The sequence below is a fragment of the Larimichthys crocea genome, chromosome III (assembly GCF_000972845.2).
Source record: "Larimichthys crocea isolate SSNF chromosome III, L_crocea_2.0, whole genome shotgun sequence".
In the NCBI taxonomy this organism is placed as follows: Eukaryota; Metazoa; Chordata; class Actinopteri; family Sciaenidae; genus Larimichthys; species Larimichthys crocea.
The window spans coordinates 34,406,759-34,419,802 of NC_040013.1; the positions used below are offsets into that span (position 1 = coordinate 34,406,759).

Here is a 13,044-nt window from a genome sequence, read left to right on the forward strand (position 1 = left end):
GCCCCAGCCCTCCACAACCCTAGTGAGGTTAAGTGATTAGAAAATATGGATGGACGGATTGATCAGAAGTTTTATACATTTATCAGAAAACTATTAACACAACAGCCACAGATTTGAGCTTAAAAACACAATAGTAACCCAACTATTTACAGAACCATTGAACAAAAAACAGAAGCTGTTTGTTTTTTATATATATATTTTTTAAAACTGTAATGTTTATTAAGTTTTTGATCATACATACAATGAGAAAAGAGACAACAGAGAAAGATCAGAAAATATAAATACAAACAGTCATGGCTGCAGGTATCCATAGTCTGTACAGTTGAATACAAATCAGGTTCCTTTGGTTCAGACAGTATTCAGTGCATACATGTTTTTCGTTATGTCACGCAACACCAGTTTTCCCCCCCCATTTAGTAGCAGAGACATTATCCTTCAGTTGAAGTTGGCAGGTAATTTTTTCCATACAATAGATCGAGCCATTGTTCTATGGTTGGAGATTCAGTCTTGTGCCAGTCTTCCTTGTTATTGCCTTCTTAGTTGCAATTAGTAGTATCTTGACTATATATCTATCATTTCCAGTTACACATTCAGTTACATTTGCAAGGTACATAGTTTTGCATTCATTTAATACCCCAAAACATATTTAATTATAGCACCAACACCATCCTAGAAGGAGCGCAACTTAGGGCACACCCATAAGATATGTGCATGATTAACTTCTTTGCTCCCACATGCTGCCAACATGGCTTGTTTTTTACAATTTATTTTTGATATGATCTATACAGATATCTCTACAGCATAATGACACAGGAAAGATACAAAGTGTGGCAATAACACATTCAGTTTATTTACAACAAAAGTAAATGATGCATGCAATGAATGCGACAAAAAAAGTCAGAAAGTAAACAAAAGTTTATTATCAACATAAAGAAAAGCCATTATAGAAATAAGTGAACGCATTTATTTGCTCACTGGTGAGGTACACAACAACTCATGTTGACGTACCTAAAAGCAGCACAAGCTTTTCCACAATCATAGATTTTAAAGTTGGTCTGAAATGGTCTAGGTACTAAACAGAAATGTTTGATACAAATGTATATGTAACAGTAGTTCACAGTGTTAAGATTTTTACATTTACAGTAATAATGAATTCATTTCTTAAAAAGAATAAAACGGTAAACACAGATATCCATTAATACATTTAAACAAAACAAATCTAAATAAGATTTTGATGACAATGTGTCACACTTTATACAATCACTGTATTGGTTCTCAAGTTTGATTTATTAAATCGCAAAGTTAATCCTACAGCTGTATCATAAAAACATTTCGTTAGAAAACATTTAAAATCTACAAAACAATGTAAAATGGATTTGGAACCTGGCTGTTCCAAAATACACAGTACAGTAAGAAAGTATGGAACATTTTGTGAAAAGAAAATCTAGCCCACCACATAAAATCAACAGTGGAAGCCCACTTTACTGTCCATAACAGAAAAACTTCATATTCTATGACGAAGGATGTGGCGCTCCAATTCAGAACTGTTTGTGAGGTTTCGTCCACAAAACTCACAAGTAAACCGTTTCTCTTCCACTGTTACTCGATTAGTGGTTGCACCTGAAGAACAAGAGAAATGAACTTTAGCTGGTGTCACATGCTGTTTCTCAGACATAACTAGGGCTGCAACCCAGTATTATTGACATGAAACCATTAATCTGTCGTTTTTTTGCTGCGACAGGACTCATTAATCAAGTCTAAAAAAAATATAAGAAAATAGTAATGAATGCCTATTACAACTTCCTGGTGCAGAAACTTGAGGTTGTTTTGAAGTGTTGCTCTTTATTGTACATCAAAAGTTGTGTTCTGTCAATTATGTTCTGAATATTTAATTTACTGTCTTACCGTTGGGCACATGTGGATTCTCAGCTTCCGTTACTCCATCACCCTCCTGATGGTCATCATCTTTAGCAATCATCTCATCCTTTTTGTCCTCCTTTAGCTCAAGATGAACACTCTGATCTTCCTCGGAACAACTATGAGTTTGCATTTCTTCTTTGAGATATTCATTCTCAAGTACTGGCATTTCCCCATAGGGGTCTTGTACCTCCTCACAGTTTTTCTGATTTTGCACTTGTTCCTCTTTGCAGTTTGTAAATGTGACACCTAAGATCTCCTTATGGCTTATCTTGAGTGGTCCACACCTAGGTGTATGAGTTAGCAAAAGCTTATCAACCTTCAAACACTCTTGAGCATTGATGTTATTTGCCTGCCAAAAATTTGTCTTTGCAGATGTTGAAATGCCCTCTGTGTTATCTACAACCTCAGACTCAATGTTCTGCTTTACCTTAACCCTTCTATCCTGATTTGCCTTCCTGTGTATCCTGCTGCCATCGTCATCAAGCAATAGGATATGACGAAGTATATCATCTTCTACTCTAGCGTCAACATTCAGTTTTCTTTGCGTTAGCGCTTTAATATGTAGCTTGTGGGCCTGTGCCTGCTCAGCTCTTTTATGATGCGATGTTGAGGTCTGTTCGGCTGCCTCCTCTTTTTGTTGTGTGAAAGTTTTACTGTCGTCACCATCCTCACCATCTCTGAATTTCGGTTGGTCTTGCTTCTCATTTGTCTGCGTCTCTTTTTCTGGACAACTGTATTTCTCATGTTGGATTGCTGCATTGCTCTCTTCTCCATTTTTTTGTTCTGCTATATTTTCTATCTCCTGTCCTCTTGCACTGTCTGTATGTTCTTGTGGTTCCTGCTCATGCTTCTCTTGGACAGCAGTGTTTAGTTTTGTATTCTCACACTGAAGGTCTAATAAAGAGCTTTCTTCATTTCCATTCGTGCCATCTGGCCCTTGGTTCTGATATACTTCCACAATCTGTAGTGTAGTATTTTTTCCAATGTGATTTTCTTCCAGGTTCTTAACTTGAGGCTCAAGAGGAACTTCTTTACCGTCAATCCCCTCTATTTTTGCATCCTCGCTGTTGTTGTGGCGCTCCAAGTTAGACGAAGGTTCCACTTCCTCTTCTGGCACTGTGCAAACCCTTGCCTCTAGCTGATCGAGGCTGACCTGACCCACAAGCTCATGATTCCTCAAAACCTGCACAAAAGAAAAAACAAATAAACAACCTATAAAAGAACCTATACAACCAATTTTTACTGCAAAAAAACAAACAAACAAAAAAAACAATTTGGAAGCCTGTGTTTGAGCTGGAGGAAGCAAGATCATATTTAGCAGTTTATTACTCCTTGCTCTAAAGGTAGTACTTTCCAGTGAATCCTGAATTCTTGAGATCAAATTTGGAGGTGGATATGAACAATGTTATGTTGTTAGCAATAGTACTAGAGAGTGAAACAAAGTTCCAGTGTTCTCCCCAAACCCCTAAGCACTGAACCTTGACAGGATTGATCTGAGTGCAGGAAGGTGTGAGAGCTCATTGTCTGAGCGGGAAATCATTTTATGAAATCACATTACCTGGACAGATACATTCTGTGGACAGTCAAGTTTAAGGCTGGCATTCAAGACTGGATGTGGCACTCGACTAACTGAATCTCTCTCTGTTTTACTTAAATGATGTACAATTCCACTGGCATTACTGTTTTATTAAGACAACACTGTGCACTGTGAGTTAATCCCTCAAGCGTGCAGAGAATAGACTAGACTAGAAAGTGTGCAAGGGTGACAAAAAGTCAAATGTGTGTAAACTTTGTCCCAAATGACACCACTAATTTTCATAATCTTTATAGTTATGATAGCAACCTTTTGTTGGTAGTTCAGTTTCTTGTGGCTCCATAGTTCCAGGAAGTCTTTGGTAAATGTGTGAATATGTGATACTCTCTGAACTCACCTGATGCTTGTCACTCAGGTGTGCCTCCAAGTCGCTCAGCTGCGTGCAGTCAAAGTAGCACAGCCGACACTTGTATGGTTTGATGTCATTGTGCCTCATCATGTGCAGACACAGGTTTTCAGCAGTGCCGCTTGTGAAAGTGCATTTGTGACAGCGGAATACGATGCCTTGAAGGTAACGGGACAGCTTCGGTCGACTCACCTCTATAGGCACAACACGTTCCTCTGAAAACAAAAGAAACAAATAGACTAAACGTTGCAGATCAACGTATCAGTGGGTAGGAACACTGAATCCTGTCAAACAGCTATAACCTACCACGATGCAAGACAATGTGATCGATCATGTTATTCTTGTTTTTGGTCTGGTAGAGGCAGAAAGGGCAGCAGAGGTCTTTCTGATGAGTAGGTTCTGACTGGAAGGTAGAGTGACCAGTCTCAATGTGCAATTCCAGAGTTTTCCTAATAAAGGCAGGAGAAACAAGTGACATAAACCCATGTCTGTTACAAAATATGATGGTTTGAAGACAACTTTTGCACTCACAAATGAAATCTTTAAGACAAATGACAGATTTGAAAATGTGAGAGATGATTCTCTCTTTTATAGAGTTATAAGAATAAGAAGAAGAATAATAATAATAATAATAATAATAATAAAAAAAATATCTTTTAGAGACAGAGCAATAAACTATATTTGTCTGCTAAATATAATTGAATGTACTGTATATTCAAAACAGTAATAAGTTGCTTGTAGCTTACCTTAAACCAGTGAAAAAGTTGCAGTCTTTACACCTGAGGATCTTCTTTCCGTGGCGATTAAGGTAGTGTCGTCGCATACTTGACAGGTGTCCAGTGTTGAAATTGCACATTTCACAGTGAAGCAGACTGTTCTCAGGTAACTTGGATGCTTGCACATTTGCTTTTGATGCAGCACTAGCCTGTGCCATTAAGTTGTAGTGGTTCAACTGCCTCTGCACATCTGGGGGCTCCAAATACAGCGATCCTATCAATACAAGAAAACATGGTTTCTGTATAGCCACTGATGCATGAAAAGTGTATATAATCAACTTTTGACAGTTAGATACATTAAGATTTTATTTATTTATTCCTAAAACAAACAGGGATGACTTACTCTCAGCAATTTCCAGTTCTTCATCAAGTTCAGAAAAATTGTTCAGCTCCTCTGGTGAATTCTGGGCCTCCCTGTCAGACTGCTGAAAGCTCTCCTCATCTATGTTGTCAGTCTCAGCCAGATCCATAATGACATCTGGGCATCCAGCAGGAGCATGAACATGGAATGAACAACAGAAAAACTTACATTATTACACTAAAAGTGCTGTAAAGACAATTATTAGTGTACAGGCTACACAATCTAAATTCCTCAATATACATTTATAGTTACGACAATTTAGAACAGAGGATTGTAGGACAGTTTGTCAGCATAAAGTGAGTTTGATCACCTTGAATGTGCCACATATTGATCAAGATAACAGACAATTTTGCTGATAATTCAGTATGTTTTTTGATCAAATATGTCAGGTGAAACAGTGGGATCATAGTGACATGATATGTGTTTACAGTTTACCGAATGTTAAGAAACGGTACATTATATATAGGTTACTCACCTTGGTGTTTTTTCATAAAATGACACTTCCACAGGTCCATGACAGTCGTCCGAAAGGAACAGACGCTACATAAGAAAGGCCGAATAGTCCCAGCTTTGTAGAGGAGGTATTTCTTAACGCTGTTGAGATAATGGCAAAGAAAATATCTAAATGAAGTACAGTCAGATATACATACAGTTATGATAGATGCAAAAATGCAATTAATTTATTGATAAATTAATCACGATTAATTACATACATTTGTGATTAATTAGTTGATTTTTTTTAATCGATTGACAGCCCTAATATATATATAAAAAAAGCTATTTGAATGTGCACACTCATATGGAAGTGTAATCCCAAATGTAACATTTTTTATGTATCCTAAAGGATGGTATCAAATAATGATGGATCTAACTTTTGACATTTTTAAATGCAGACAGACTCATTTTGTTATTCTTGATCTTAATTCATAACTTCAGATCACCAAAATTAATCTTACTTGTGCTTTAACGCTGAGGTAGACAGATTGTTCAGTTTCTTGATGGATGCCAGGGCTGCATGGCTGCGCTCATGCGAACGCAAACCCCTCAGCGACATGAATGTCCGCTCACACTGTTTGCAAGTGTGTTCTCTTGATTTTTGCTCTGGTTCCTCCAGGTCAGTGGGCTTTGAATGCGATGACAGAGGACTTGGTGGCAAATTTAAGGTCGCTACTGGCGCCACGTTCCACTGGGTTAGTTCTTCCACAGTTTCTAACATGGGCATTTCATCTTCCCTACAGAGCTGAAAATTAAAAACAGCAATTGTTGACAAATGTTAAGCTCACATGTAGCAAAAGAATGTAGCAAAGAATCAAGAGAATAAATGATTATATTGCATTATATGGACAGAGTCAACTTACTTCTGTGGTTTCAGCCTCTGGTGATGGCTCAATGACAGATGATGCCTTTGTCTTTGCCGCCTCTGCCATCTTTTTTTCTCTATGCCGATCCAGATGGTAACAAAGCTTTTTTATTCCGTTCATTTGTTTCATGCAGTGGGCACATTTGTAAAGTCCTGTGGTCCTCTTTGATGCTTGTGATAACACAGTGAAATCTGATATGCAATCTGAGCTGTGAAAAGCACTATAGTGGTCAATAAGCAGCTGAGATGAGTCAAACTTTAAGTTTGGACACATCTTACATTTGACATCTGCACTTTCCTCAGATTCCGGCAGATTGACGGCCTGGTTGCGTTTATCTTTGTTATATCTCTGTAGCAATTTGCATGTGGCAATTGCATCAAATTTATGTGTCTTTTTGTAGTGACTATACAGGTATCTTCGGCGCATTCCCATATAGTTACAGATGTGGCACTTGTACAGTGTTTCCTTGTTCTTTACTATTGGTGGGCTTGTTTGACATGTCTCTGGACTGCCCAACTCGGGACTCAGACCAATTGCTGTGGAGTCAGCCTCCAATACTGAGTCGTCATCAGGTTGTTCAGTTTCTGTTTCAATTGAATGCTCAGATGTGTCTGCCTGAGCTCGACTGTGGTCCCTCGCACAGTGGATTTTGAGTTTCTTCACTGATGCATGAATTTGTGGACATTTTGCACACAAGTATCCTCTTTCATTAGAAGATTTTCCGACTTTACAACTGACCATGTTGGTTGAAAGTATTTCATGTGTTTGAAGTTCATCTGCCCTGGCTATGAGGTCGGGATGCCTCATTTGGCAGTGAGTGAGAGTGCCATGGTAGCTGGCATTCACATAGGGACAATTTGGACATTTGTAGACTAATACTTTGTTTTTCTCTGCAGTCGCGTTAGATTGCCTTGCTTCAGAAGAGTTTTCTGGTTGTTGAGTTGAAGGGTGATCAGGAACTATTGCCGCTGGCTTCTCATGGCCCTGCTTGTATACTGGTAGATAGTATTTTAAGAAGCTTTCCTTTCCATGTTTGTTGATGTAATGGTTTCCAAGACGCTTTTTCCTAAAATAGGTCCTAGAACACAGGGTGCATCTGAATAAAGAATCCCGAGAATGTGAAATGGATGAGTTGTTGTGATGAAAATGCACATGTCGAGCAATCCCAAGTTTTGTGCTGCAAGTATAAGAACAGTGCTGGCACCTTAATTTCTTACTTAAAAAGGAAGCTTTCGATACTTTAGATCCCTGAACGCTGTGGCTCTTGTATTGATTTTTCTTAGTCCCAGCTGATATGGGTGCGTTTGTCACTGTACCATTATGGTCCCTCTCGCAGTGCTTGTTCAGCTTCTCCAGCGTTGCATAGATGTGTGGGCAGGTTTTACACATGTACCCACTCAGTCTCAAATCAGGACCATTTCTTTTCAAACAGTTGTGTGAACGTGCTTCATCCACATAAAGACTGTCTGCTCTGGATTCAAGAGCAGGATGCTTCATCTGGCAGTGAGTGAGAACTCCGTGATAACTGGTATTCACGTAGGTACAATGTGGACACTTAAAGACATGCAGTCGTGTTTGGAGTTGCTCTGACTCTCCTTGCTGTTCGTCTAAATTTTCAGTTACATCTTCTTGGTGTTTCATTCCACAGTGAATGTTGAGGCTGCGTTGGGTAGGAAACTTAGCAGGGCATAAATGGCACTTGAATTTTTCTGTTGCTTCATGTGATGAATCCTGTGCATTGTCAAATTCAAGAGGCACTTGGTAGGTCTCAAATGTCACAGGAATTTCACTCTGGTCTTCCACCTGCCTGATGACACTCTGCTTCTTGCCGCTGATGACATCTAAGACTGAGCCATCTTCTTTTACAGCCCAAGGATGAACAGCCCGATAGTGGCGTGTAATAACTGACATTGAGCTACTTTTAAATGAACATGCTCTGCACGAGTAAGTCTTGGTTTCATCTTGAGATGGTATGCTGCCATCAGTGTCATCACCTTCACTAATACTATCGGTGTGCTTTCTTTGTGGTTTCTTCTTTTTAGAAATGCATGTTTTGGGACCGACATACAACTGAGTGGTCACATACTCAAGGCTTGGTCTATGTCCTGGGTGTTGTTCCTGGTAGTGTTCGTAGACAGCTGCTGCTTCTTTGTGAGAGAAAACACACATTTCGCAGTGATACCCTGTCTGTAAAGTTCCTTGTTTAAAACATACTCTTAAAACATCTGTGACGGAGTGACTTGACTTGTGGATTTTCTGTAAATGCCTCTTCAAAAGATACACATATTGAGTTTTGTATGTGCATCTCTGGCACTGAAGGGTCCTCTGTGTTTGGGAGGCCTCTGTTGAGGGTGATGCTGAAACAAGTTTCTTCTTTTCATTTCCTGTCTGTTTGAAAACCATAGAAGTATACAGACGGACTTGTTCGCCACCAACAACAAATCCACGGTGTTTTTTCAAGTAATGGCGCAGCACCTGCTTGACAGAATTCTGTCTATAGTTACAAAAGTGGCAGAAAAACATATCTCCATCAGCCTCGTTGATAAGAGGAAGAGGTAGATGTGTAGTAAAGTCTAACTCCTTTGCTTGAGATTTTGATTTTTCAATTTGATCATGCATCAAAGTTGTGTGTTCAATAATAGATTCTCTGCTGGAATTAATGCTTTGGTGAACTTTGGATTGATGGCTCAATACACCAAATACAGATACATTTCCATAGTTGCACTTTTGGCAGTAAAACAATTTTTCTGCACATGCATAAGGATTAAATGTAGTCGTCACCGAAGCATCTGCTGCCACATTCTCTTTATGTTTAACTTCTTTTTTACTACATACCTCAACTTGTTCAGGTTTAGAATCAGACAATTTAGCTTTAGTTTCACTTTGTAGTTTGTTTTTCTGCATCTTAGCACTGTAGCGCATAACCTTTTCAAAATCTGTTGGTGCATTAGTAGTATGTTTTGCATTATGATGACCAACAACGCTCCTGACGTTTGTGCTTGAATAACTGCAGATCTGGCAGTAAAACAATATATTTGGTGAACTGCTGGATAAATTGTCCATTCCAGTAGACGATCCACTATGTTCAGTAGGCAAGTTCATTCCTTTACTTCTGTCCTCAGAAAATGTTATTTCCTTAGTTTTCAGAGACTCTGGATGAGTCTTAGAGGTTTCAGGTTTGTCCTTAGGATTTCCCAAGGGAAATGACATCTTTTCCTGTGAAACTGTGTCAGCTTCGTTTCTTGTTTCTTTCACAGAGGAATATGATGTGTTCTTCTGAGGTGTAGGTTCTTCTACTGTCACAGAGTTTGACAACCTATCAGTCACCATCTGTGATGTTGTATGTGACTTAACATGAGCAGACTGTTTGATCTTGTCTATAGTGACTGCTTCATCTGGGTGGTTTTTCTGATAGTGAACATGCATGACAACAACTGACTTATGACTAAATTCGCACTTGTTGCAATGATACAATGTCACGTCAGCTCCTTTGGAGGTGGTAGGTTTGGGTGAGGGTTCATTTTTAACCTCCTTACATGGTGTACAGGAACTCTCAGGATCTTGTGGGCTGAGTGCTTTTTCACATGTTATCAACTGCGATGGTGCCTCTTGGTATTTGGTTGCAGAATACTTGCAGTACATCAAGGGACTATCCACTTTATGTGATGGGTGACTTTGCTTGTAATGTCCTTCCATTACCTTCAACCCAGTGGTGGTAAACGGACACACAAAACATTTGTAAACCAAACGGAATTCACATGACTGCATCATGAATATATTTGGAGCCTCTGGGTGTTTTTCAGTGTAGTGTCTACGGAGGTCAGCTACACTTAAAAACTCAACTGGACACTCCAGGCAACGAAAGGTAGCACTCTGGTCACTTGGATCCCGAATGTAGACAGCGTTATATCGCACATAAGGGTGGTTGTTCTGATAATGGGCTGATATATTTCTCATGCGCACGTCACTGTAGTCACAGTGCTTACAAAAATAAACTTGCCGGCTTCCCATGTCTCCATTAACAAGATTTCCCTTCTTTTCTTCTTCATCTTCGCTAAATTCAAATGATGGTTGTTTAATTGTGTTTGCTTTATCTCTCTTTCCCTTCGTATTTTCTTCGTCAGACTTTGCTTTTTTAGCTGGAGGACAATTTGAGCTTTCATTAGTGGTCCTCTTGAATTCTTCCTTGGGCTTCTGTGAACTCAGGTCACTAACTAGCAAGCTGTCATCTAGTAAAAAATGGTTATTAGAAGATCTGTCAGACAGATCTATTGTGGGCTTTGCAGTGACTTTGAACACACCACTACTGTGTGGACTGTAGTCTGTAGGAGATTCTTGCAGTATCAGGGTTTCTTTGGTGCTACCAAAAAGCACTGGGCTGTCAGCTAAGTTGATTGGAGGTTTTCTATTTGATGCAGGTAAAACTGTGAAGTACTTAGTGATGACTTGCAATGGCCTCTTGTACGTTTTCAGATCCTTTGATGAGCTGATAATGCATTTAGTTTTTGAGGTAGGCAGAACTGAAATAACGGAGGAAATCTCTTTTGCTATGGCAGCTTGGTCGTTGTTTTTGTCCTGGTCAGTCAAATGAATACTGGTCTCTGGGTTTTCAGACCTGATTTGATTTTCTATCACGTTTTTTTCACACCGTTTCTCCTGTTCTTTTGAAGCATCCCATTCACATCCCATTCCTGAACTGTTGCTATCATTGTCAGTGCTGGTATTGTTAGTCCCACTGGATTTTAAACCAGCATCTCTGAGAGCAACATCTACATCGAGGCCGTGCACCTTGTTGAGGTGTTCAAAAAGGTAGACCCTTGATTTGAATAAGAGTGTACAGTGTCCACACTGGAAAGACTTCACCGGGGTGTCTTGAGTGGCAGCCTGCTTGCATGTCATGTGCACTGAATCTGAGGGAGTAAATAACAGACAACTTCATTTGACGCAGCACTTCAAAAACAACACTTACCAATGTCGGAAAATCGACTGCAAGAAAATACCTTTCTGCATTTTGCATTCCTCTGTAAACACAGCACCTTACACATAAAGACACAGCTGTGACTCACCTAGAGGATTGAAAGTATAGATTAATGCATCGTACAGGGTGCAAAACCAATGCCATATGTTACTACTTTTGCCAGGTTTTGACTGCATGGAACGGCTCAGCTTGGCTGCCTGGTTTGATCTATTGTAGACAGTTATGAATAGTACTAGTGCCATCAGTAATAAGACTTTTGAGTGCAGTTGATCGTGCTTTATTGAGGTCTTTTACGGACATGTGGCACTAGCTCACACGCCTCTTTAGAAGTGTGATAAGTAAATACCTTTACAGTTCAGAGACTTGCCATGAATAAGACACTTTTCTGCAGACGTCCAATTTTCCCGAGCACATGCACTGGACGCATTTATACCAGAGATCGGGGAAAACCCTTTCTGAACTAGCGACTTCCGACTCGCAATGAAACGCAGCACTAGTACAAGTCAGCAGAGCCGAGCCATGCAGTGGAAACACGGCTAAACGACATGGTACCGTCGGCACTGTCACAGTTAAATGCAAATACTGCAAGAAATAAAACACTGACAACAGATGCACCACTCTCCTCGAGGTCTATCCGGAAGTAAAATACAACAAAAGGCAATAAGTTAAAAAAACAACTTCGGTGTTCAACAGGAAGGAGCCGTAATATCAACTAAACTGACACGAAGTCTCTCAACAACACGGCCGGAAGGAAGAGTGGACAGATGCTGTTACAACTTACTGAAACACTCCGTACAATTGTGTACTCACACATGCCGACAGACGCAGGATGGAGGCTTATGAGGCAATGTTTTGAAATGCTGATGTTAATAGCGTGAAAAAAACACACATTTCCGCCATTTTTCCCGCGAGTACAATGTCTGGGTTGTGCTTCCGTTTCCACCGTGGACAAGACGTCAATGGACTTTAGCTACTACCGGACTTCCGTCGACACCAAACCTTCAAAATAAAACTTGTAAAAGCTCTACGCTGATGCACATTTTTCGCTTAATTCACCAGAGGAGACTGTACAATTAATAAAACATTAAGTTAATTACGTTCAAGCTTATAGGTGTCATAGCCCAAAAAGGCCACTAGACAGCGCTATTCCTGATAGTTAATGCACTGTCCGTCTGTGCTCTCAAATTAAAGGATGTCATGTATTATTTCATAATTATTTGACATTATAAATAGATTATAGAAAATATTAAACAAAACAGGGATCATTTATTAAATACAACAGTATTTATTAACCATTCAGATAACTATTTGCACTATTCATATTGTCTATTTCACTGTACAATAGAACCTGCTGCTACATATAATTTATTTTAGCTGCTACATTTCTGTAAATAAGTACATTTTATTCTGTTTCTGGTTCTTTTTTATATTTTATTATATTTTATATTTAAAATACTTTATATTTATGCTGTTATTACCTTGTCTTCTGTTTTTATTCTGAGCCTTGCAGCGAAATTTCGACAATAAAGTCTGTCCAAGTCTAAGTAGACTTTATTTGTATAGCACTTTTCATACAAACAAATATACTTTATTATTTTTTATTATATTAAAATACACTATTAAAGTGTAATTTACACAAAAGTATACAATTACCTTTATTATTATGCAAAATGTATTATTTCATCGTTGATTCATCCTGGGGGAAAAA

The 13,044-nt window shown here is 39.0% G+C and overlaps 1 protein-coding gene across 2 annotated transcripts; it reads right to left on the reverse strand.

Annotated features, from left to right (window-relative positions):
- Positions 1–204: 204 nt before the first annotated feature.
- Positions 205–12,291, reverse strand: LOC104918986 (zinc finger protein 462). Of its 2 annotated transcripts, none has more exons than XM_027277490.1 (11): positions 12,147–12,291; positions 11,359–11,424; positions 6,356–11,268; positions 5,954–6,237; positions 5,473–5,591; positions 4,980–5,114; positions 4,607–4,850; positions 4,167–4,309; positions 3,852–4,075; positions 1,906–3,103; positions 205–1,620 (listed from the first exon to the last, which is right to left on the reverse strand). In XM_027277490.1, the coding sequence occupies exons 2-11, from the start codon at positions 11,366–11,368 to the stop codon at positions 1,505–1,507; spliced, it is 7,386 nt and encodes a 2,461-aa protein (XP_027133291.1). In that variant the 5' UTR covers positions 11,369–11,424; positions 12,147–12,291; the 3' UTR covers positions 205–1,504. The 2 variants fall into 2 exon arrangements, with proteins under 2 accessions (XP_027133291.1, XP_027133292.1); XM_027277491.1 differs by having other exon boundaries at positions 12,118–12,291.
- Between the last annotated feature and the right edge of the window lie 753 nt (positions 12,292–13,044).

Excerpts from the sequence above, each read along its gene's own strand:
- LOC104918986 (XM_027277490.1), bottom strand. Across the intron at positions 5,592-5,953 it reads ACCTCAGCGTTAAAGCACAA|CGTTAAGAAATACCTCCTCT; the intron begins GTAAGATTAATT and ends TTATCTCAACAG. Across the intron at positions 4,310-4,606 it reads AACTTTTTCACTGGTTTAAG|GAAAACTCTGGAATTGCACA; the intron begins GTAAGCTACAAG and ends TGCCTTTATTAG.